The 25065-nt window shown below is 38.6% G+C and overlaps 1 protein-coding gene across 2 annotated transcripts in view; it reads left to right on the plus strand.

The window, feature by feature from the left end:
- opcml (opioid binding protein/cell adhesion molecule-like) overlaps window positions 1-25065 on the plus strand; it is a 288170-nt gene that overhangs the window by 231065 nt on the left and 32040 nt on the right. For both annotated transcript variants that reach the window (XM_063895191.1, XM_063895190.1), the window contains one exon: window positions 8002-8127. In XM_063895191.1, the coding sequence (XP_063751261.1) occupies window positions 8002-8127 (126 nt within the window). The remainder of the gene's footprint in view (window positions 1-8001; window positions 8128-25065) is intronic.

The raw sequence follows: 25065 nt of genomic DNA on the forward strand, positions 1-25065 counted from the left end.
ATTTATTCTGTGGCCCTGAAATAAATGGTATAATGTTCAATGAGGCAGTAAATATAGTCAATGGTTCAACTTACCCCCCCATGATGCACTGAAGTTAAGTTAAGTCTCAGTAGTATAAAATGGTATTTCAGTGTAGTTTTACACAACTGATTGATTTTATGTTTTAAACATGATAGAAACAACAACATTCCTGTTCCAAACAGCTGGAGAGAGAAGGGATCAGCAGGTAAGGAAGAGATCACATGATCCAGAAGGTCAGCTCAGGGTGACTGTGTAGCTAAATACAGTATCTGGATAGAAATAATTCAGTTCTTTAAGGTCCAGATTGGTTCAATCATTGTAAGGCCCGCCACCATCTCCCCTGCCGCCTGTCTGGCAGGAGTCTTTTGACAATCTGGATAAAGTGACAGACAGAAGAGAGGATAACTACATTAGATAACTATCAATGACCAGCCTTTATAAATCAGTACAGTACAACAGACTGGTTTACCTACCAGCTACATTAACAAGGATATCTTAACAAGGGGGGGTGGGGGGGGCAAATTACCCCCAGATGGCTAAATGTGCCTCCTGACACAGATCAACCTACCCCTTAGATTGGACAAGTTAAGCAGCAAGAACACCTTCATTTAGAAGTCATATTTGTATGGCCCGTTGTGATATAAGCATTATTTTAATTTGGATTGACAGAAGACATCCTGCAGTAAAGGTTCATGCTGTCATTTGACTTCTATCTCATTTCTCCTTGCCTAGAGGACACCATAAGTAAAAATTGCCTCATCTTATCCCATTCTCCACTATGTACAAAGTGCATCATACTTTGCCATTTGGTTTTACTTCATTGCTGCTGTCATTATTTGAGACTGGAAACTGGCACACAAGATGCAATGGGTCCCCTATGAAACGTTGCCTTTGAACTGAAAAAAGCTTGGAAGATTGAAGACAGGTGTCATTGCATGTGCCTTCAACCAACCAGTGGGAAAACTAACCTAGTTTATTTCCACCTCAGCAAAGCATAAGCAGCCCCCCAAGTGTTTTATAATATTTCCAAGCTGGGATGTTTGGCTCCCTTTCTTGTTCCTTCCCTTGGAGTTGGGTGTGCCTCTGAATTAACAATAACCACTGACAAGAACACTGAATGTTACCCAGATATCTGTCACATATGTCTGTTGCTCTGAGATGAGATGGCACATTGGAAAACTCACTGACAGTGATTCCTTTGATGTTTCAGTTGCATGGTAATTAGTTATGAAAGAAGAGTTAGCATCTATTATAGATTTGGTGAATGTTGGCCCAGGAGCAGAGGCTTTGATGTTATGAGATGTAAAAGGCTCATATTCAACCTTTAACAATGTTGAGCAAAGGCTTTTTTCTTTCTTCAGTTTCTTCACATTGTTTCATTTCATCATGTCTATAATCAGGTTTTTTGTTTAATTGTTTTTTTTGTTTTTTTACCTGGCATTTATTGTGTTTTATATAGTAGTTGCAACCCCTCTATAAAGACAGAGCCTCTATTTGGATGTATTGAAGGAGTAGAAATAATGGACATTACTTGGTTAAAATAACCACTAAACTGTCCTTTTTCCGTTGTACTGTTGGCTTCAGGACAGAGCTGCATTAGATAAATCAGTAAATAGCCTAGGGTTTGGCATAAGGAGAAGACATTCTTTCCGTCGATTTGCCACTTATCGAGATCTGAGTTGCAATGGTAACAGGCTAAGCAAGGTAACAGAAAGGGCAACCAAGGCATGTCATCCCTCCAGCGTGTTCTGGGTCTGCCCCGGGGCCTTGTCCCACTGGGACACCCCTGGAACACCTCCACAAGGAGGCGTCAAGTGACATACTGAATCATTTCAGCTGACCTCCTTCCAGATATATTTGCCCTGAGCATGTCCTTGGTCCTTAGCTTATTAGGCTTATTATAAGTGGACGGGGCCCAACGGAAAGAAGAGTTGAAACCTCAAACAATGAGGTCGTGGGTAAAAGGACAATACATTATTTTAGATTGTTATAATTTTCAAGTGTTCATGAAATGCCTTTGAAATAGCGTGGCGTTCCTCGCAATTAAAGTAATTGGAAATAACTTCGCTCAACTTTCCCCAACCTGCAACAAACCTGACCTGCTTGCCTTGAATCAGGAAGTGGCTGTGAAATCAATACATTTTGTCGGATTTGCACCATATGTGGCTTGCTTTATAAGACTGCAGTCCTGAGAACATCTACAGCCCAAAAGTGTGTTTATCCCAGCCTCCTTAAACTCTAACCCATAAACCATTTGTCATAAAAAATGTATGGAAGACATCGGTTCTCTGAATAACACTTTGGGACCCACGCTTTTCACAAGAGTTTTTCACAAACTCTAGTGGGAGAGATCATCTTTGGCTAGAAATCCCACTAAATATTCCCCTTGTGTAACAATAATGGCTATTCACTACCTCTTTCCGTTATTCAGTTCCTTTTTCATCTATGAAGGTTGGCCCTGCCCCCTACAGTTTAGCCCTCTACGTCAGGTTGTCAGATATCTGAACTTTCAGGAACTTTAAACTTTCCTCCCAGTTAGCAGTGTGGTATGTGTTTCTGTGTTTCCTGAAATTCAAAAGGAGTTATTTAATTTTCATTCCGTGGAGTTTCATGCCCTTGTCCTCGCACATTTTTATAATTGGCTCCAGCACAAAAAAGTAATTCAATCTTGTTTTTATGTCAAATAAAGAGTGGTTTAAAAAGCAGGTCATTCATGCTTTTATTTTGTGAACCATTATATTCAATGTTAAGCCATACAAAGGCCTCACACTTTCAGTTGGTACAAAAAGCAGCTATTTAGCTTTTGAAAAATACTAAAAGACAAAATCACATGACTCATGTTTTAGCATCCATCCACTGTTTCATTATGATTTTCAGAGGTTGATTTGTCAACCATTATCTCTAAAGAACTTAATGATGTAGCTCTTCTTTAGCTGAATTTTTCTGTGTTATGACAGAGCGCTCTCCAAATGATTTCTTATACTTACCTTGGTGACCCCCTGATTTTCTCTGGAAGGCAATCAGCAGATTTAGGTTTATTTTTTCACAATAGAAGGACGTAAAAACATACAAACATTCTTGCTCTTTGTTTATTACATTTAATTTAATTTCACTGACACTTTTATCCAAAGCAACTTACAATAAGTGCAATAAACATAGAGATTCAAACTCCGAACAACAAGGATAGTGTAGATAAATTCACTTAAAGCAAGTCCTACTGTTGTAAATGTAGCTGGCCTCGGGCCTAGGGATACGTGATACGTTAGCTTTGATAGCTCCACAGCAGGATTTAAATAATAATGAAGCAACAGCATATTGAAAATGCAACAGAAATGTTCCATGAAGTCATTGCACTCAGAACCAGTGGCATCGTCTGCCCTGGGCGTCCGGTGCTGTAGCCCCGGATTTTCTAGAAATAGCCCCGGATTCGAGGACGAAACATTTTTCACAACATAAAGAATATAACAAAAAAAATGCAGGATCTTGTATTCTGTCATACTGATCATACAATAATGCCTTTGAAAATAATATGACACAGTAGTAAAAGTGTTTTAGGGTCCTCTGTCTGTCATTCAAGCTGGCTCTGTGTGTGTTTGGGCTTTGGCACTAGCGCATTCTGTGCGATTGAGAGGCTAAAGTGTCGTCTGTTCTTAGGCATGTAAAAAAGGTCGTTGATGAACATTTTTTGTCATAGTTTTCGGTGACGAAATGAACACTGGTCCGATTAGCTGAAACCGAGCGAAGTGAAGGTGATGGATTGTATGGTTTAAACAAGGCTCCAAATCCATTTACAACTTACTGGTATCATTCTTGATTTCAGCCTGTGGTTTAAAAACTGCTATAATCTCAGTGTTGTAGCAGGACAGGTATTTACTTAAGAGGGAAATATTGGTTATAAGCAGTTAAAATTGTGTTCAAGTAGATTGTTCCAAAAATATTTATATGTATATCGATATGTATTGTACCCTTTTACTTCCTAAATGTGATGATTTAGTTGATGGTGATATGTGTTTACCTATCCTGAGTAAATTATTTGAATACCACAATACCAACACCAGCCTTCCCCTTTGGTCACAGGCAGGATAATGTTGGCCAGCCTCCTGTCAAAGCTTCTAGTTTCCAATTGGTCTGACTTTCTTAACACTTTTTATTTTATTCTCAATAGTTGAAGCTAAAACAATCCCCCACATAGGTCACCATTGTCTTATCTGATTGGAGGATTGCCATTACTGTGAGATTCATAATTCTAACAGACAACAATGTGCAGTATCCTAGCAATGCTCACTATACCATTGTGTTCTTACGCTCTGCAGATTAAGACACATTGTCAAACTTCTGCCCTGTATCTGCTTCTTTCTAGGTAAATGAAGCATACACTGAAACGTGTAGTTTGAATAAATCTATTATGTCAACCAAATTCACATCACTGTGTTAGGTTAGTTGTAAGCAATAATTTCAAGTTTAGATTAAAACATTAATTGATTCAACTTAATATAATTAACTTAATACAGTTATGTGAGATTTGTTTACATTATTCATTTAATTAGTTTTAGTTTTTCAGTGCATTTACCGGCTCAATGACAGACTTTATATAAAACACCCACCGAGAGAAGGCATCCTTTTTCTCTTTGGGAAGCGGCTTGATTTCTATTTTCTAATTAATTACTGGCTGCAGCACCTTGGCTGTGCCCACATGAAGAGTGACGTGTCCCCGGGCCCCCGGTCACATCCACCATCAGCCTCTGTGGCAGGAGAGTTGTTTTTTTAATCACCTTGCCACTGGCATTATTAAGCTGGAGGACCATCACCTCCTCTGCACACAGACGCCTGTTCATTCATCTCTGCCGGAGGTCAGTGTGTCTGAGAGGGTGGTGCCTGCATCACTTCAAAACAGCAGGCTTCCTCGTTCCCTGTTCAGAGCCTATTAGAGGAGCCGCGTGCTGCATTGTGCCCTCAAAGAATCATTACCAAATTAGTTAGTTGCCACAAGTCTAATTACTGTAAATAGAAGATGATTGTGGAAGTCTCTTCTTAGCATTCTGCCACCAGGTTTGGCAGGAAAGATATTGGATTCATTCATCCTGGTTTACGGAACATTTTAGATACTAGTCCCTCTTTACAGTATCAGTAGTTTACACAAAAAAAGAAGTTTTAATTCAGTTACAATTTTGACAGTAAAGGGACTGTGTCTGTACACACCTATCCAGATAAAGAAATCTAAATGTGTTCCACTCGTTGCAATCCAACATACAGTATCTGGAGGACTGTGGCAGATATACAGCATATGGACCAAATACCGACATTGCTGTTGAATTCCCCCGCTCAGGCCTACAAAACAGCTGTTAGCACCTTACACTCAGCTACATTCATTCATCATATCACCACAGACAGTAGCAGCTCTCATGGTGCAGTTTGTTGCATTGTAGAGGCAATTTGGTGGTTTTAATTTAAATGTAGAAATGTAAAGTTGAAACTCTATACTGCGACCTTGAGAGCCTTGAAAGGCGCCTTTATAAATAAAATGTATTATTATTAATATTATTATTAGAAATACTAGGTTCAGGGACAAAACCTTTGGACCTTATCACTTTTGAAGAATAGCATCGAGATGAATTGTGTTGTAAAACTCTTTGCAGTCTGAGAGATCTCTTTGATCTAGATGTCCTGGAACAAGTAAAGCAAATTGAAACATTATGTATCTTTGAAGATCAGGGAAGAGATGAAAAGAGACAATCACAGAAAAAATAGACATGGATATGATGGATATTTGTTATTTTGGATGGGTTGTTTCCATTAATCAATTAATGTTTCTTTTTTTCAATAGTCCAGTCTTAGTTGATGATGTAAAATAAAAGTCAGATAATCTGCAGCGCAACAAAAGACACATTTCCATGTTAGATACACAAATAAGACATGTGTGCTCGGTTAAATTCCACACCATTGGGAAATGCACCAATGACTTGGGTTTCTGTGCATTTTGTTTCCCCATAGAAATATAAATTGGGGTAGAGGAAGCCTCAGTCTGTCCTGAAAAAGAAGCTGGATGCCTGTTTTGTCAACCTACTGTTAACTTGCAGTGAAGTGCTTTTTCTATTGAGTAGTCATGTAGAAAAGGGCAAAGGCTAAAAGCAACACTTTGCAAATGGATGTTACTTTTTGTTGTGAATACTTTGGTAAGACCAAGGGGTCTGCAGGTAATGATACATAGAAGGAATGGAAGAACACGTCATCACATTTTTGCTTCTTGAACAGAATCATTTACTTTCTGCTGACTTGTAGTGTTTTTTTTCTTACTTCAATGCAGTGAGGAGGAACAAATGTGTGAGTTCACTTCATCACCATGTTGAGTGTGGTTACATGTGCAATATTTTCATAAACCAAGTGTTAACAATGTCTGATCCATCTTTCTATCAAACATTCATCAATATTTAAACATTTTGAAAACAATTTGGTAAATGTACACATGCAAAATATATACCATTAAGATGTGTGCATCCAAAACGACATGTATTCTAGATCAATTTTCAGTGTAACCACAAATAGATGTTATTCCTAAAATGATGTGTGTGATCCTGTTGAGCAGATTTATTTGTTGGGATGAAGGCAATCTAGTCTAAATGGCTGTGGCTAAACTCAGCGCTGCACAGTGTCATTTTATGGAATGACTGTTGCGTGTAATTGTCCTCCTCATATATTCTTCCTTATACACAGCAGTTCTGTTTATGTTACACAGGGTTCATCCTTAATGTGTAATGTTTGGGGAGAAATGGAGCATCAGCTACAAGTAATTAGCAAAAGAGAGGCTCCATAGCTCATTTATTTTAACTAAAAGAGACATATAGCCATGATGCTGCAGCTATGGGCACTGAAAATACTAAAACGTTGACTTTAATTAATTGTATTATGTCAACACATTTCACATAACTGTATTAGGTTAGTGAAAGTTATAATATTAAGTTGACATTATTTATTTTTTTATTTAAAAGTAATATTATTGCTTTCAACTAATCTAATACAGTTATGTGAAATCTGCACAAAAAAAATGCACATATAGTGTCCTAAATAAACCAAATGAGCTTGCTTTAGCAGTGCATGCTAATTCAATGGATAAACACAAAGGTCAATGAGATGCATAGTAGCATATCACTGCAGACCTGATCCGCTGGCACAGAACATACATTTATTCATCACATTTGATCTATATCCAAAATATGAAAAACCAAAGCATTTAGTCTATCAATGTTTAATATATTAGTTATTATTATATATATATAAAGAACATTTGAACTATGTTCTTGGGTTAAAATGTTCTTGTTTATTTTTTCAAACAGTTGTACATGGTTGTGTAGTTGCCCTCAGTAAATATAAATGTAATGTTTTTACGTATTGCTGGTTGTGTCTATACTGTAAAACTCCTACCAAGTTACAAAAATCTAAATACTTTAGCTTGTGTTTAAATACATAGTTAAACTGTCTGGAGCAACAAGGAAGAGGTTAATGTGGAATTATCTTCAATGAACTGTTGTCCCTTTCACTAAAGATCTTAAAGTTCAAGTCGCCATGATTGAGTTGAATTACAGTGAAGACAGAAAACATTGACCCATGATTTCAGGCAATTACATATACAACAGCACACACACACACACACACACACACACACACACACACACACACACACACACACACACACACGGGCTGGTCCGGTCAGAGAGATGAAATTATATCCTACTCAAAATCAGGCTGATGCTTGTCTAATGAGCAGTGTGGCAGGGTACAGGAGGAAGGAAATCAATCATGTGTAACACCACAGCGAGGCCGAGGATTGTCAAGTTTGTCAGCTAATTTCATGCTAATAGAGTCCCCAACCCGGGGTTATTTTTAACCTCATCTCTGTTCTGATCATGCTGAATAGCAAGCCCTTTGCTCACGTGTCATTAATTGAGCAAAAAACATCAATCATGATTTTCTCTCTCCCCTCAGTACCCGCCAAGATCACCAACATATCGAAGGACGTCACGGTGAACGAGGGCAGCAATGTCAATCTGATGTGTCTGGCGGTCGGCCGACCCGAGGCCAACATCATATGGAAGCATCATTCCCCAAGTGGTAAGCCACAAGGTTTTTTATTTAAATGTGTATTTATTTCTCATTCTTAAAGTTGACTTATGTGAGATGTATTTTTTTTTAAATAGGTTTGGTTCATACAGGTAGAACATTAAGATGAAGAGCAAAATCCAGATTTTTCTGTTGGCAGAAACAGAAAAAGGATTACTGAGAAATGAGTTGGAGCTTTGCATTAGGTGGGAAAGGAAATCATGTTTTTGACGCTTTGAAAAAGTGTTTTTTGGTAATCTATTTATAAAATCCTTGGCTCAGCTGGGTTACTCTGCAATGTGTTTTTTTCAGAAATGTTCATCATTTTCTAGTCAAACTGTGAAAGGTTAATTCAGGAATTTCACTAAACAAATGTGTCAGGCGAAGCTGCAACAGCATTACCTCGGTGTTGAGGTGACTGAACCCCCCCTCCTACACACAGGGCTTGATGTTGACATTACACACACCTCCAGTGCTTGCTTCACATGAATATTCGCCTACGTCCATAACAGCCATTTACCTCCAGCGGGTTATGAATGTGTAGCTTTTGTGTTAACAAATCCACCAGAGGATTTATGATGGATAATGCCTGGCTCTAATCTATTGACTAAGGCCGTGTTTCCTTTTCAACTTGGTGGATTGGAGGGGTTGAAACTGCACAACCTGTGGCCTGACAGGAACCAACTCCAATCCAGCATGATTTGGCTGGAGGCCCCGCTGCTTTAGTCTGTTCTGTGGTGCTGGCACCTCCTGGCCTGAAGGAGACCCAAGAAGCTTTGTGTGTGTGCATGTGTGTGTGTTATGTGTTCTAATTGTGTCGGCTGCATGCCTCCCACTGAGCTTTCAGCAGGGTGAGTCATGTGCTGCTTCTCTGTAGGATCAGATGTTCAGCCTCCAACATGACATGAATGTTTACAGCCAGCTGTTCCTCTCTTCCTCTCCATCATCTCCAGCCAGCAGGGTTTGGTTCCCACAGCCCAGTGGCTCTCCAGCACCTCAGCATCCACATCTCCAAATGGATTACCCAGTTTTTACTTTGATTTTCCCATAACCATTTTTTCAAGCAGTGAATTGTAATCACATTCCAGGGTCAGCCTTAATGAATGATACACACCCACCAGCCAGATGGTGTCATTTTGCTCTGACTGTGAACTTAGTTACCTCCCTCTGAGGGTCTGGGAGTGTGATCTTTTTCATGAACACAGAATTTGGCACTTGTTTACCACTTAAAAGCTACAATCATCCCCTTTAATATTGGTATGTTTCTTTCCAATATTAGCTACTGCAGTTAATGTGTTGCTAAAAAATTAGAATACAAGTTGCATTACGTAATGACCACCTCTTACTGCTGATATCCTGTTCAGCCAAGATTTTGTTCACATAGTAAGGAAAGAGGTAAGAACCTGAAGGACAGCAGTATCAGAATGAAATTAGGGACACAAATCAAATCATTTTGGAGTAGTCCATTTGTTCATATTTTTGGAATAGATAAAATAAATGTGTCAATTAAATTAAATTCATTTCAAAGGCTTTATTGTCATATGTGCAAAAGCAACATTAATATGTCATTAAACACATAAAACCAATATGTGAAAGAAACAACAGAATAGAAATAAAATACTGCAAGAGAATGTTGTAAAGTAAATAAAACATTATAAAACATAGTGCAAGAAGCAGTCTATATACAGGTAAATAGAATATGATATATACAATAACTGTAAAATGAAATAGTGTACAGTAAAAGTAAATTAAATACTGTTTATTACAGTGATGCTATTTTGATAGATAATGCAAAGAGATGAATGCTTTATGGAGGCGCTGTACAGACCTCAGGTGTTTAATAGTGTTGCCTGTGGAATGAAACTGTCTCTGAATGGTTTTGTCTTGATGCTGCGGTACCGCCTGCCATTGCTTGTCAAGTTGTTTGGAATTGGTAGAAAGCACTTTGGTGGGAGAGCAGGACATATAAACACAATGTGGGGGTTCCAATAAAAGCAGTTATGTAAAAAAAAAACAGTAGAAAGCAAGTAGTCTCTAACAACCCTGAGCTGAGGCACAGCAGCAGAGTAGTGGCACATGGAGCAAAAGAATCACACTTGAAAATACAGGCATCTTGTCAGGGAGCTGTTATGATGTGTTGTTGTCAGCAGGGAGATAATGGTTATCTTCCTTGACATTTGTCTACGTTGCGCTAATGAAAAGAGATACTATTTGGGAGATGTTTGGGTAGCCGAAGAAATTCTCACTGGCAGTCACAATCTTAAATCTTCTTCCTGCAGAGCGGCATTTTCCTGACTCACCGTTTGCTTTTCATGTTTGCCACCAGCGATAATGGACTACTCCTTCAGAGGATATTTTTGTGTCTGTTTGTACAGCACTGAAAAGAGCAGTGTTCTTCCTGAGTTAAACCCACCTCATTGCCAGAAGGCTCCAATCAGGTGTCAGGAACATGAGCGCATGCAGTGTAGCAGCTCGGAGAGACAAGTTACATGGGACTCTATGGAAGAAGTATGGAGATTTTGAAACAGTGTTGCACTGCCTAATTACAGCCTGGAGTTTGTTAACAAAATCAAACTGAGTTGTTTTCAGATTCCCTCACACCCCCCACCCCCACCATTGAGTCTCACACAAATATAGTGAGGCTCTAAAGCCTCCACAGTTTATGCCAATAAATCCTGCAGTACAGATGGTGACATGAGTAAGAGTTGTGCGGGGGGGGGGAGCCGATAAATGTGTAGCCTCTTTGGAAGCTACTTAAAGTCAATTTAAACTTCACCTTTATTTTTTACATTGCACGACTCAGTCCTCATTTCAGCCCAGTGGGGAGTACATCAATTATTCAGCAGTGTCCGCTGAATCTCTGGCTGCTGGCCACTAGAAGGATAAGAAGATATATGGTTGAGGGAAAACAGTTTATTTAGGCGACAATGCTTTATGGATCCCTTCGACCCATTTAGACTCATTAAAGTGGCGAGGTTGTGAATGCAATCGCTCTCACATGTCAGTTTGTGTCTTTCCTTTTCAAATAGCTGTGGAAGATGGATGGGATGTGTGCTGTCCTTTGGAAGGGCAGTGGGTGAGTGTTACTGGTATTTAATACAGCATAAACCATATGGTCACAACAACAAACACTGACAACCATGTAACTCCAGTTGTATTTTCATGTCAAAGGAACACATCTTTCACTCATGTTCTCTGTCAGTTGCTGTACCAGTGCATGTAGGGAAACATAATGCTAGCAGAATGATGCTTTTGTATCCGTGCCAGCAGCTATGGTGATGATGTTCTGTCAACCTCCCTGATCCAAACTGATGTACATTTGACACTTGGTACATACAGCTCTGTGTCTCATCAGATCATTTGTGATAACTTGATCCCTTTACATTTTAAATAGTCAAATTGTACACTATACTGCCTGCAAATCATCAGCCTCAGCTATTCTGTGTTGTATGCTAATGTTAGTCTAACAAACTAAAGTAGTAAGTTAGCATTGTAAACATTATACCTGACAAACAGGTAAACAAACTAAGTATTGTAATTTTGAACATTTACACATGCTGAAAATACCATTTTAGGTCAAAGCAACACTGTGCCACTTTTACTATCAAAAGAGCCAATATGCTCTCTTTTCTATCAAATACAATTTGTCTCGACCTGCAAAACATATTTGATGGCACAGTTTATTCTAGTTTTATATAGTTATACTACATGTTCAAAAACAATAATGTATTGCTTTATTAAACTACGTCACACTAAAGGGAACTTTTGACTTCTTACCTCTAATAAAAGCAAATCTCTAAACTCTTACGAACACCAAAGTCATTTTCTTTGTTCTGTTTCTGCAGTGTGCTTGTTCTAGAAAAGTCTTTAATTTGATTCAAATTCTCTTTTTTTCCTTGTTTCTTGCCACATTTCAAGCATGAAGGTGAGCCAGCATATTTGGTAGTAAAAGCAAATACGTCAGTGTTCAACTCTACGTGTTCCTTTGAGACTTTTTTTTATTTTGGATATACTCATGGTTAGCTAACTGAGGCTGAGATGTGATATCTGCACCGTAGTGACCGTGTGGAGCATATTTTAGCTATCGTAGGACCACTAATACATTTTTGTTATTTATTGTCACAGTATCAACAGTGTGTTACCTTTCAAAGACTGTCCACTGTGAAACATTTTTTATATTTATTCTCGAAGCTACAGGGAGCGGATCATAATGGCATAAGATGCATATGGCGCTGACTTTATTTAAATTGTATTTTACATTTTGACTGCTGACAAATTGATCCAAATGCCAATCATGCAGATTGTAGTGAGCCTGATTGAGGAAACCACAGCAGCACAAACCAATGTTGTCAATTTGTGACTCGTCTCCTGATGAGAGACATTCAGGGAGTTATACAGCTGAAATGCATGAAACGCATTAGCTGTGATGTTTCCTTTCAATGAATACAATTTGTGCATTGCCTGCTGACAATGGTGAATCACTTATTAATCTGAGTAGAACCAAATAGTGTGCAGGAGAAATGATCCTTAGAAAATTCTCAAAATGATTGAAACTTCACACTGTGCCACCCACATTATTAAAAAAACAGACTTATTCTTTCTTTGAAGGGAATCGAAGACTTAGACTTGTTGGATGGCAAGTTCTTATATCCAAGTCTGTTTCAAGTATACAGCTTCAATGTCCTAACGCTAATACAAGCGTGTAAAAGTATTGGAGCTGGCAGCAATGGTTTAAGGAGAAAATAGTCTAACTCTGCTTATGGTTTACCTACACAACTTGTCCAAGCCCAATCACAGAAAAATAAAGCAATATAAAATAATAGAAGAACCTACTTTGTGCACTTGTATAATAATAATAATAATAATAATAATAATAATAATAATAATAATAATAATAATAATAATAATAATAATAATAATAATAATAATAATAATAAAAATAATAAAATAATAATAATAATAATAATAATAATAATAATAATAATAATGTAAGTGGCTCCTCATTGCTGACACATGCAGGGGGGCTGAACAGTTGGCATCAGGTCTGCATGAGATAGTGTGGCCTTTGTTTACCAGTGATTCCAGAAAGAAAGATGGGCATTGTTTCATTTGGCAGAGCATTTGGCTACACTGTTGCTTGGAGTATTATGCAATGTGATGGAGACAGCCCATGCTTTGTCTGATGAGAAGAAACTGCGTCTATGTTTTGTAGCCTTTGAACTAATCTCTACATGTATGGCAAACATTCCAGTGTCTGTTGAATTCCAACACAGAAAATGTTGTCAGTAGTTTATAGAATACAATAGAAATTGTTTAACTCAAATACAAACCTATAAATAATACAACTGGAGAAACTGATAATGCTGCAGTAGTAATATTTTTCAGAGCTGTATGTCTAATATAAGGTGATAATGAACACAGTAGTAGCTGAAGTAAAATCACAAAAAGGTGTAATATTTTGGCTTGGATGAGAAAACATTACGAGAGAAATACATATATAAGGATTTAAATGTATTTACAATGCTTATGAACCTGTTACTGAGGCACTTTGGGTACACAATAAATTGTATACATATTCAAATAAATATAATTGCCCGGCTCACCACACACTGTGCAGAGAACATTGTGATCAAGGTTACAGAGCTACACAACAGAAACTAAATGTCATTTTGACACTTTTTAAAGGAAAACCATAAGGCGATACCTCACACACAGAGCAAAGTATTATGCTTTGATTTTCGTACAGCAACCAAGATGTCAGCAGCTACAAATGCCAGTCATCATTTCAAATGTCATCGTGTTCATTTTGGATTATCAGGAAGCAGGTTCTGAGCTGTATTAACATCTCAATCAATAGAGTTTTAGTCGCCCAACATTATCTTTAAGAGGCGGGGGAATATATAAGAGATTGGATTATGGGAGAACATAGATGAAAGGCAAAACAAGGCATGCACGGGTTAAAGGACTTACGTGCTGTAGAGCAAACGCTTTAATTCCCATGATGGCTGACTTTTACAAAGAGCCATTTGGAGTGGAGCCTGCTCTACTGACTGTTTTTATTTATTGATTCCTGAGTGTTGAGAAATGCAAATGTATGGAACAAATCATGAGAATACCCTTCATGAAGTGCAGAGTCAGTCAGACTGAACAATGATAGCAGAATAATACCTGGCTGAAGCTAAATGGCATCTTTGTGTCTTGTGAGAAAAAACAAGACAAAAACCTGTGAGTTATTTAAGAACTATAACCGACTATCTGTGAGTTAATGTATCCTGTAATATTCTTGCAGCTCAAATAGAGCACCAGATTAAGGAGAGTCTGTTTGGTTGGCGGTATCGTGGCATAGGGGGTTAATGCATTGTTCTGCAAATCAGGGGCTCAGCACTTCGATCCCACCTCCTGACAACATGCTGGGTGAGACTCTTGACCCTAAATTGCTCCCGTAGGCTGAAATGAATTGTATGTACTGTAAGTGGCTTTGGATAAAAGTGTCAGCTAAGTGTTATGTATTGTAATGTAATGCATATCAAGTACATGTATTATTCTCCCCAAATATTACTTGCTCTAGGGGTGGAGAATTTGAACAAAAAAATTCCAATCATGATTTTACAATTTACACATCAACCAAGCAAACAGGTTATTGGAGCCTTCTGGTGTGTATGCTTTGACATTCAGTCAGAAACCAGTTTCTATCTGTATTATATATGTTTGCAGAAGATCGATATTGAGTGGATGGAAACATTAACAGCTGTCAGTGGTTTGCACATGGACAATGTAGCTTTCAGTTTGTCTCTCTCAGTAAAAACTGCATCTCCTCAAGACTCAAGTAACCCATCTTTAAGCAAATCAAGTGCAAGTTCAGGTAGGAAGATCTCCCATAGTTACTGACGACAGAATCTAGATATGATGTGAAGTTCTGCAGTGCACAGTTGCAATGTAAAAACAAAAATTGAATGAATCAAATATAAAATGTATCAAATACATGCATCTTGTTTTTGTAATATTAGGTGTAAAAACATCATTATATTCAGGATTCCTGGCATATCATTTCTTCAGGTAAATGCTAGCAGTTAACCTGATAGTGGGACTGACTATTAATCGCTGGGAGTGTGATCTTCCTTATTACAACGTGTTCCTGTGTCACACACCAAGTTTATACATCTGTTTACTAAAATTCACTGCTGTATTGCCAAGAAATATTATTTTGCTTCCCTCTTAAAAAACTGGGTCAAACTAATTGGTGCCTGATTGTTACGCAGTGAAAAATTCACTGGTACGAAAACATAACCGTGCTTCAGATTATAGAGTATTATATATCTTGGAATGATTCAATAACACTCCCTGCATTGTTCATATTCACATTCTTACTTTAAATCCAAGTTTGAAGAAACCTACAGTTGGAATTCGAACATGTTATTGCTTATAACAAGGTCATGTTAAGTGTTAGGTAAGTTTAAAGAAATGATAACAGATATATCAGTGGAAAACATTCTGTGTGTAAGATTGACTAAGAGGCACCAGCCCAGAACATGTCTTTGACCTCTGATGTTAGGAACTACTTTTAGAGGCCATGAACTAGTAACATAGTTCAGGTCATGTTGGTGTTTTCATTAGCAGTATAAACTACCCAATTATCTGATCCCAGGACAGAGATGGTGACCAAAGTAGAATCTTTTTTATATTTATTTTGTGTGTGGGAAGTGTGTGTTACTGCTCCTCAGGACCCAGGATTTAATATTCCAAAACAAGGAACAATACAATAATGTTGATGTGACCCATTTTTAGAGCTAAGGGAGGGCTCCCTTTCCTAGAGAGCCTGTAGTTTAGACACTGTGGCAGACAGCAGCACAGGCATTAAAATGTAAACTGCATGTCTCAGAGGTCCAGATAAGGGAAAACCAAGCTCTTGCCATGCCAACATGACTTTCCCCTAAAAAAATGTTTTTAAATTGATTGGCAGTATCATTAAAAAAAGATTGTTGATCATTTTCAGTTTCCCTCATTAGATGCAGGAGGATATGATGTCTGTGGAGAGAGGACTTTGGTACTGTAAGCCAATTACTGTAAATCAGATTCTAGCTTTGGGACTATGTTTACAATTGATGATTGTTAACAGGACAAAACTACTGGCTAGTGAAAATATATAGAGGAAAACATTTCCCAATAGCATGTTCTGTGGTGTGTGTAGTTTTGGGAAGTCTCCCAGCAAGCTTTCTTTTAAAATCTATATGCCAAATGCACTTTTTTTTTAATCCTAGCGTGGGTGTGTCGGGAGTCATTTGGCTGTTAGAGGTGTCAAAGTGCGAGGTTGTGTGAGTAAACCATGTTGATGTAGGTGTGTGTATGTGTTTGCTTTGCAGGGGACCTAGAGGGCTCCCTCCAACTCTCACCCACCACCCACACAAGGCGCAAAAGTCTGTGAAAAAGAAGTGCAAATCATTCAGAAAAAAAGATCAGGATAGGGTTTGTTGAAAGTGAGCAGTTCTGGTTGCCCTGAGTCTGGTTGAGAGTAGGAAAAAAAAAAGAGGAAGAGAGGGGCACAGGGGGCTAACGGAAAGATTAGTGCACCAAGGAGCTCCCATTTCGCTCTCAGCAGTGTGTTATCCAGAGCATTTTGCAGGTAAGAGCCTTGCACTGGTGAAGACTGTTCCCGGTGAATGGCTCCTGCTCCCCTGTCCTCAATCATTAATCACCAAACCAATGTGAGTAATTTCCCCTTGAAATTAAATCATTAATAACCAAAGGTAGGTGGACATTGACTGAGGGTTAGAAGAAATCCTCTTTTCTAATGAATTGCTAGATATAAACATTACTCTGTATACAGCTTTATCTGGAAGGAGGAGGGGTCCGGTTTAACATATTTGAATGATAACACATCAATGGGTTTGGTACACTTATCTGCTTATTTTGGTACATCTCTGTTTTTATCTTGTTTCTGAAGCTGCAGTGCATTTCTCCAAATGGCAATGCTCTGGGTTGTTGTCTGGGGTGTTTGCCACCAAAAACAAAATGACCCTGATGATGTCAGCGAGGCTATCTAAGATGTGGATGAAGTTTTACATTTTTATATTTATGTGTCGTAATATTTTTTTAGGTATCATAAAGCAGCACTGTTTTAGCTTTTCAGGGGAAGTTAATTGAAGATTTGAGCATGTTAATTAGGCGTAAAGGAGAATCATCCCTCAAAATGATGGGATGTATTACACAAAGACACAAAATGATCTGTTAAATTCTGATGAATCAAAGGACTTGTCTTATTTTTATACGTTCCTTTAATGACAGATGTTAAGGACCTGCATACTTATTTTAATTTTTTTGCATATATATACCACCGTCAGAGGCATTTATTTAAATTCAGTCTCTGTTCGAACAAATATCAGTGAACAAATAGTGGTTACAAATCATCTTTATGTCAAATCATGTCGGGGAAAAGATGAGGAGTTTTGTTTTGAAACAAAATATTAAACTGAGCCATGTTGGTTTTCAAAAAGCTGACCTTTCAAAATGAAACAGATCACTTTTGAGTGAATCAGTATATTCAATTTGCTTTGGTCCTCTTGGTTTTTGCCATTGGTTTTATGTCTTACTTACTGTAAATGTGACACTGTACTAGTCCTTTCCTGTCGTGTGTTCACTCAAAAAACCCTGTTGATGTCGTCAACATCTATCCAAGACGTGGATAGCCTTGAACCCAGCACTTTGCCTGTGTAGAAAGCACAGAAAGCTCTTATTAAATGATCAAAAGCATGGCCTACAGTCAGAAAGTAACGCAGAGTTGCAAAGTTTGAAACTTCATAATTTGGCAGGACACAGCTGAGCATATTGTGGTGATGAAGGACGACAGATTGCCTGCTGGGTTGCAGAAGGCAAGGTTGAACACTTTAGACTTCAGCCACACCTTGGAGGAACTTTAACTGGTCCCAGATGCAGAAACAGCTGTGTCTAACAGATCTAATCAATAATGCAACAGTTCCTCCCAGGAACCTCTGCGAGCCCAGCTGGAAGATGTCTTTCTGTGTTTTCTAGTGAATGTAAGTTTTCCTTCACAACATACACAGCAGCTCACATATGACTGGCCTTTTTTCTCCTGCTGGAGTTACAGCACATGCACTCCATAACTCCAGCTCAGGAAGCCTTTTAATTCACCCAGTGGTTTTAATTTGAAAAGGTCTGATGAGGGAAAACGCCTATTGATTGATCATTGTTCTCAGGAAAGGTCATGCATTGGAAATGAATGAAGCAAAATGGTTAAGGGGGGCTGGAGGGGATTTAGCAATTCAATTATGATGGGGCAAGAGGCGGGGTGAGGAGGGGCTTCAAGTGGAATAAACAGCACATTCAGGGAGTAAATGTGAGCAATCAACAAGGGAAGAAAAGGAAAAATGATTCCGCTTTCAGAGGAGGAGCAGTGTGAGTAGAGGGCATCCTGACTCTGGGCTGCTGTTGTGTATTTCCTAATAGCACACACAGAGAAAAGAGACAAACTCACACGGGACACACAAAACAAACTAAAGCCTGCATGCACAGGTCTACACAGGGGCCCACTGGGGTCTCACTGCTTTTACAACATCAACAGAGCATGCTGCTGCTCATGCCCACAGAAGGAGGGCTTCTAATCATTCAAACAACTTATTGACATCAGGAAAGTCAAACATAGCAAACACAACATGGCAACCCTTTGTTCAAATGAGAAAAGATTGCTCTTTTCAAATGTGTACTTCTCTTTAAGGGGGCCCTATTATGTTCATGTTCAGGTTCGTATCAGTATGTAGTGTCTCTAATGCAGCACCTCTTTTCACACTCCGTCTGAAACCAGAGCCCAGTCTGCTCTGATTGGTCAGCTGGCCAGCTCTGTTTTCATTGGTCAACCTCTCAGACATGTCCCGCCCGTTAGTCTATCACACACAATGTGTCGAAGCACTAACCAATAGAAGCGTGTGTGTTACATAGTGATGTCATTATGTCCTGGAAGTAAACAAAGGAGTCCAATGGAGGCTTGGGAGGCACAAGCACCCAGGAAGTGCACCAGACACTGAGGCAAATATTCATAGTGGCCAAATGGTGATAGGCCAACTGCTGTGGTAGGACACTGCTGTGTCAGTCCGTGATGTCACCAGGCATAAAAAGACCCCCATTAACTTACATTGGGAAAGCGGCGTCTGTAAGTCAGTGGATTTTTTCAACTGAATAAACAACCCAGTATGAACCTTTTTATAGCCCGTATTTGAATCATTAGGTTTTAAAAGTTGTAAAATGCACTAAAAGCTGAATCCAGATCTATTTCTCGATCCATTCATTCTACTGAGGCGAGAGCGGGAGATCGAGGGCGGGGCTTAAGGGGAAAATCAAGTGCACATGTTCTATGGAGAATGAGTGGGAGAGAAACTCCCTCTGGTGAGAACACAGGGATTTTAGCCTTTGCAGAACATTTACATTAACCTACAGAACACACTACAGGAAAGAGAAAACCAAACGCTGAATAGGGCCTCTTTTATTTAATAGGAATACGTGGTTACTCGTATTGTAATGATAGCACTCACTAGGCCTCCTGATATTAGTCAGACTTTGATTTAGAGGTAAATCATTCCAGCAGTATGAGCCAGGTGGTCTCATGTGTCCTGTAAATATAGTATATCTTAAAAGGTCACCTTATGCAATAACACATACATACACATACATAAAACAAGTGTGTTAAAAGATTTGTAAGTTTCAGGAATAAAGATTCTCTCTCTGCTCTTCCGGATCCATCTTTGTAAAAACCTGTCTGAAAAAGAGCTGATCAGATTGTGATCACTTTTTTGGAGGTTGTGCAACCACTAGCCAAAAACCAACCAAGGTATCACCTGCAAATCCTATCACCTCAATCTCTTCTTAGAGCACCATTGTGTTTTTTTAACCAATCACCTCTCAGATGGGCGTAGCAAGCAGCAGCTCATTAGCATTTAAAGCTACAGACACAGAATCAGCACTTTACGAACAGGGCTGAAACAGAGGGGGTTATGGGATGCTGCTTGGAGTTTCAGCCAATCAGAGACGTGTTATTTGTATATATCTGAGACCTGTAATATATTGATGAAAAAGATTATAATAAGGGACGTTTTATATTTATTATTGTAAATCTGTCCTTTCCTCTTTGTCAAAACACCCGGTGGTTAATAATTCCATTTTTTCAGTCAGAGTTTTGTGGGTTGCTGAGTCATATTCATATACATAGTACATTTTCCCATATGTTCAATAATATGGTAGTTTGGCAGTACTGTATGTTCAGCATTGCCAAATGTGAAAAATGCAAAGCTTATTCACACTGCTTTGCAAGTTTGCATGTGTTAATTTAATGTTTAATTTGTCTAGCTTTATTCACATTTTGTTTCTTTGTTCTTTATTTGTCTAACGTTTGAATAACCTTGCAAAGTGAAGCCATTTATTCCCAATTAAGCCCTCATCTAGCAATAATTAGGGCATTGTGAAATAAAGTGTAACCATTTTTCAATATATAATTTGTTATGCTCTGCTGAGATAGCAATTTTTTATCGCCATATATCAAATTAGACTGTCCCCATTCTGTCAAGATGTGAGAAAGCAAGCCAGGAGAGTGGAAGTTCTATCTTGGCTGTGAATGGACTTTTTTTCATTCTTTTCTCGGGAAGAATGTGGGTCATCAGCAAGTGAGAGCCCATGACTTTAAATTAGAGGTATCGGAATGAATTGATACTGTATGATTCATCTGTGTCATTTTTGATACATTTCAACTGAGTGTGCTTCAGGTGAGTGATACATGCTTATATCCATTTTTTTATTTCCTGGCAGACTGGCTTCCATGCTGTGGTTTTGAGGGAACCTCCTGTAGAGTAAGGTCACTAGGAACCTCTTGATGAAACATATAACATGTAAAGAGGTCGTTAGGCTATCTCTTTCATGCATGTTGATCTGAAGCCGCCTCTCAGGGGTGAATAAACTTGTCACACCATCAGTCACAGCCATGTCAGGCTGGCGATAGAGCCTGTGATAATACCACACTGTCACTGTGGTGCTGCTGATTAATCTGCTGTTACATGATAAAAACTGGGAGGGAAAAAATGAAAGCACTGTCTAGGGGGGCTTTGTTTTCAAAGTATTGATGATCAAAGCAGAAAGAGACACAAAGACCTGCCCTACTCATTTTTTGAAGTTATTAGAAGGAATACATTACAATTATTTTAAAACCATATGCTTTAGTCACACTATTGGATAGCTACATTGGTTAAATCATTTTTGCCTTGGGTTCGAGGCTATGACTTGTGTCTTACCTACATACCTATATTTTACTAATTAAATTTGTGCATTTTTTATGGGTAAAGTCAAAAAGAACCTCCACTGAGAGCTGAAATAAAACAACAAAAAATAATTAATTAATTAATTAATTAATTAATTCCAAAAATATAAATCTATCTCCGAGATATTCATTTTGACTTGAAAAGCAAATATGTTTTTCATAAAAACCCAAACCCAAACATAAGTTTGAATCATGATGTAGGCTTGGCTTTCAAAAGTGTAATCTCATCTGCTGTATAACAAACTCAGCATGCCATTCCCTTTGAAAACACAACCACAGACTCAATACTGCAGGAATTACATTTCCCTGTAACTGTATTTGGCATAACAGATTTATAGTAAATAAGCATAATTTTTATTAGACATTGTGGAACAAATACTGGAGGTCAACAGTATACTGGAGGTCAACAGTATACTGTAGCCCATAAAGCAAAATTGTGAGTTATATAGCAATCAAAGTTTATTTATATAGCCCAGTACATTTTTTATGTGTCTTAGTGGACTTTACAGTTTGTACAGAATATGATAGATAGTATGTTTTGTAAATGCTTTGAGCCGAGTACCATAACTTCAACTTTGTCCATGTTTAAGATAAAAAAAACGTTAAGGTCCTCCACATTTTTAAGTCCCTGAGGCAATTTTTTATTGTATTTAAATAATTAGTTTAATCAGGCATGATAAAGAAATATCATTGAGAATCATCCGTATAACAATGACAATGAATAGAGTGACTCCTTATAATATTGCCTAATAGAAGCATACTGTATAATGTGAAGAAAATAGGTCCAAGCACTGAGCCCTTTGGCACTCCATGGCTAACTTCAGTTTGCATGGATGATTCATCGTTGACACATACAAACTGAACCCGTTCAGAGAAATAGGACCTTAATCAGCTCAAAGCAGTTCCCTGTATGCCAACTAAATGCTTGTGTCTTTGCAATAGGATATCATGGTCGATCGTATCAAATGCAGCACTAAGATCAAGCAAGACAAGAAAAGAGACGAGTCCTTTGTCTGAAGCTATTAGAAGGTAATTTGTGACTTACACAAGAGCTGTCTCTGTGCTATGATATGTTCTAAAACCAGATCGAAAATCCTCAAACTAATTATTGTTTTAGGTAATCACACAACGGTTTTGCTAATGCATTCTCAAGGATTTTTGAGAGGAATGGAAGATTAGAAATAGGTCTATAGTAGGCCAAAAACTCTGGATTGATGTTGTGCTATTTAAACTTATTTTAACAGCCTAGTAATCGTGTAATCGGGTCTAAGATACATGTTGGTGGTTTAGAATAAAGAGTCATTGAATGCAGTTGTTCAAGGTTTATGGGAGAATAGCAGTCTAAATGTTATATTGGGTCTTAAAGTTCTGGGAGTAAAAGATCACATTTTACTGATCGAGGACAGGAGGTGATTCATTTTGTTTCTAAGACTTATAACCGTATCATTAAAAAAGCTCATGAAATGATTTCTACTGAGTATTATAGGAATAGACGGCGAAAAAAATATTGCATTATTCTTATTCTCTTCTTTTTACAAGATAATTAGAACAGTTTGGGACATTACCATAGCTACTCAGAAGTCAGCTGTGAGTAAATGTAAAACTGTAAGCACCCAATTTCAGTTTTTCCTTTCAAAGTACTCTTTCTTATATAATTTAAATGACTAGAAGCATTAAATGTGTCTTAGGAGCCATTAGCAATTTTTCACAGAAAGACCTTTCCTTTATTAACTAAATTACATGGCAGCACCCGGCAGGTACCCTGTTTCCTGGTAAAAGGGCTTATTCTGTTTCATAGCAGGGCTTCTGTCACCTTTCAGCCAAAGACAGACCCTCTGACAGGTAGTGCTGTTCTTACCCTACAGGAATAAAAGATCAAATGGAGAATGGTGAATGGTAAGAAAGGCTACATGCTAAGTGGCTGTCGCACAGTGGGTTGGAGGAGAACACGTTGCAGTCACTTATCCACAAAGTTGGACATGACTGTCTAAAGCTCAGCTCACAGGTTAAGTTGTGATTAAGTGTGGCTGTTCCTCCACAGGCCTTCAGAGTGGCAATATGCCTCAGGCAGACTTTTTATCCCAATGATTTTTGTTTAATTAAGCTATGTTTAATTACGCCGTAATGGTTATCACAGAGCAAACCATCTATGTCCAGGTAAACATAATTAACTGGCTAGTGAAGCCAAGAGTTACCTATCATTATTCAAGCTGTGGGACATCAATGCCTTGACAAAGATGTTCATCTTCAGTTCAGAGTCACCATTATGAATACTTTTACTTTTGGTGCTGGTATATACAGTGGGGCAAAAAAGTATTTAGTCAGCCACCAATTGTGCAAGTACTCCCATTTAAAAAGATGAGAGAGGCCTGTCATTTTTATCATAGGTATACCTCAACTATGAGAGACAGAATGAGAAAAACAATCCAGGAAATCACATTGTAGGATTTTTAATGAATTAATTTTCAAATGATTGTGGAAAATAAGTATTTGGTCAATAACAAAAGTTCATCTCAATACTTTGTTATATACCCTTTGTTGGCAATGACAGAGGTCAAACGTTTTCTGTAAGTCTTCACAAGGTTTTCACACACTGTTGCTGGTATTTTGGCCCATTCCTCCATGTAGATCTCCTCTAAAGCAGTGATGTTATGGGGCTGTCGCTGGGCAACACAGACTTTCAACTCCCTCCTAAGATTTTCTATGGGGTTGAGATCTGGAGACTGGCTAGGCCACTCCAGGACCTTGAAATGCTTCTTACGAAGCCACTCCTTCGTTGCCCTGGCGGTGTGTTTGGGATCATTGTCATGCTGAAAGACCCAGCCACGCTTCATCTTCAGTGCCCTTGCTGATGGAAGGAGGTTTTCACTCAAAATCTCACGATACATGGCCCCATTCATTCTTTCCTTTACACGGATCAGTCGTCCTGGTCCCTTTGCAGAAAAACAGCCCCAAAGCATGATGTGTCCACCCCCATGCTTCACAGTAGGTATGGTGTTCTTTGGATGCAACTCTGCATTCTTTCTCCTCCAAACACGACGAGTTGAGTTTTTACCAAAAAGTTCTATTTTGGTTTCATCTGACCATATGACATTCTCCCAATCCTCTTCTGGATCATCCAAATGCCCTCTAGCAAACTTCAGACGGGCCTGGACATGTACTGGCTTAAGCAGGGGGACACGTCTGGAACTGCAGGATTTAAGTCCCTGGCGGCGTAGTGTGTTACTGATGGTAGCCTCTGTTACTTTGGTCCCAGCTCTCTGCAGGTCATTCACTAGGTCCCCCCGTGTGGTTCTGGGATTTTTGCTCACCGTTCTTGTGATCATTTTGACCCCACGGGGTGAGATCTTGCGTGGAGCCCCAGATGGAGGGAGATTAGCAGTGGTCTTGCATGTCTTCCATTTTCTAATAATTGCTCCCACAGTTGATTTCTTCACACCAAGCTGCTTACCTATTGCAGATTCAGTTTTCCCAGCCTGGTGCAGGTCTACAATTTAGTCTCTGGTCTCCTTTGACAGCTCTTTGGTCTTGGCCATAGTGGAGTTTGGAGTATGACTGTTTGTGGTTGTGGACAGGTGTCTTTTATACTGATAACGAGTTCAAAAAGGTGCCATTAATACAGGTAACGAGTGGAGGAC

This window comes from Eleginops maclovinus, chromosome 11, assembly GCF_036324505.1.
Source record: "Eleginops maclovinus isolate JMC-PN-2008 ecotype Puerto Natales chromosome 11, JC_Emac_rtc_rv5, whole genome shotgun sequence".
In the NCBI taxonomy this organism is placed as follows: Eukaryota; Metazoa; Chordata; class Actinopteri; order Perciformes; family Eleginopidae; genus Eleginops; species Eleginops maclovinus.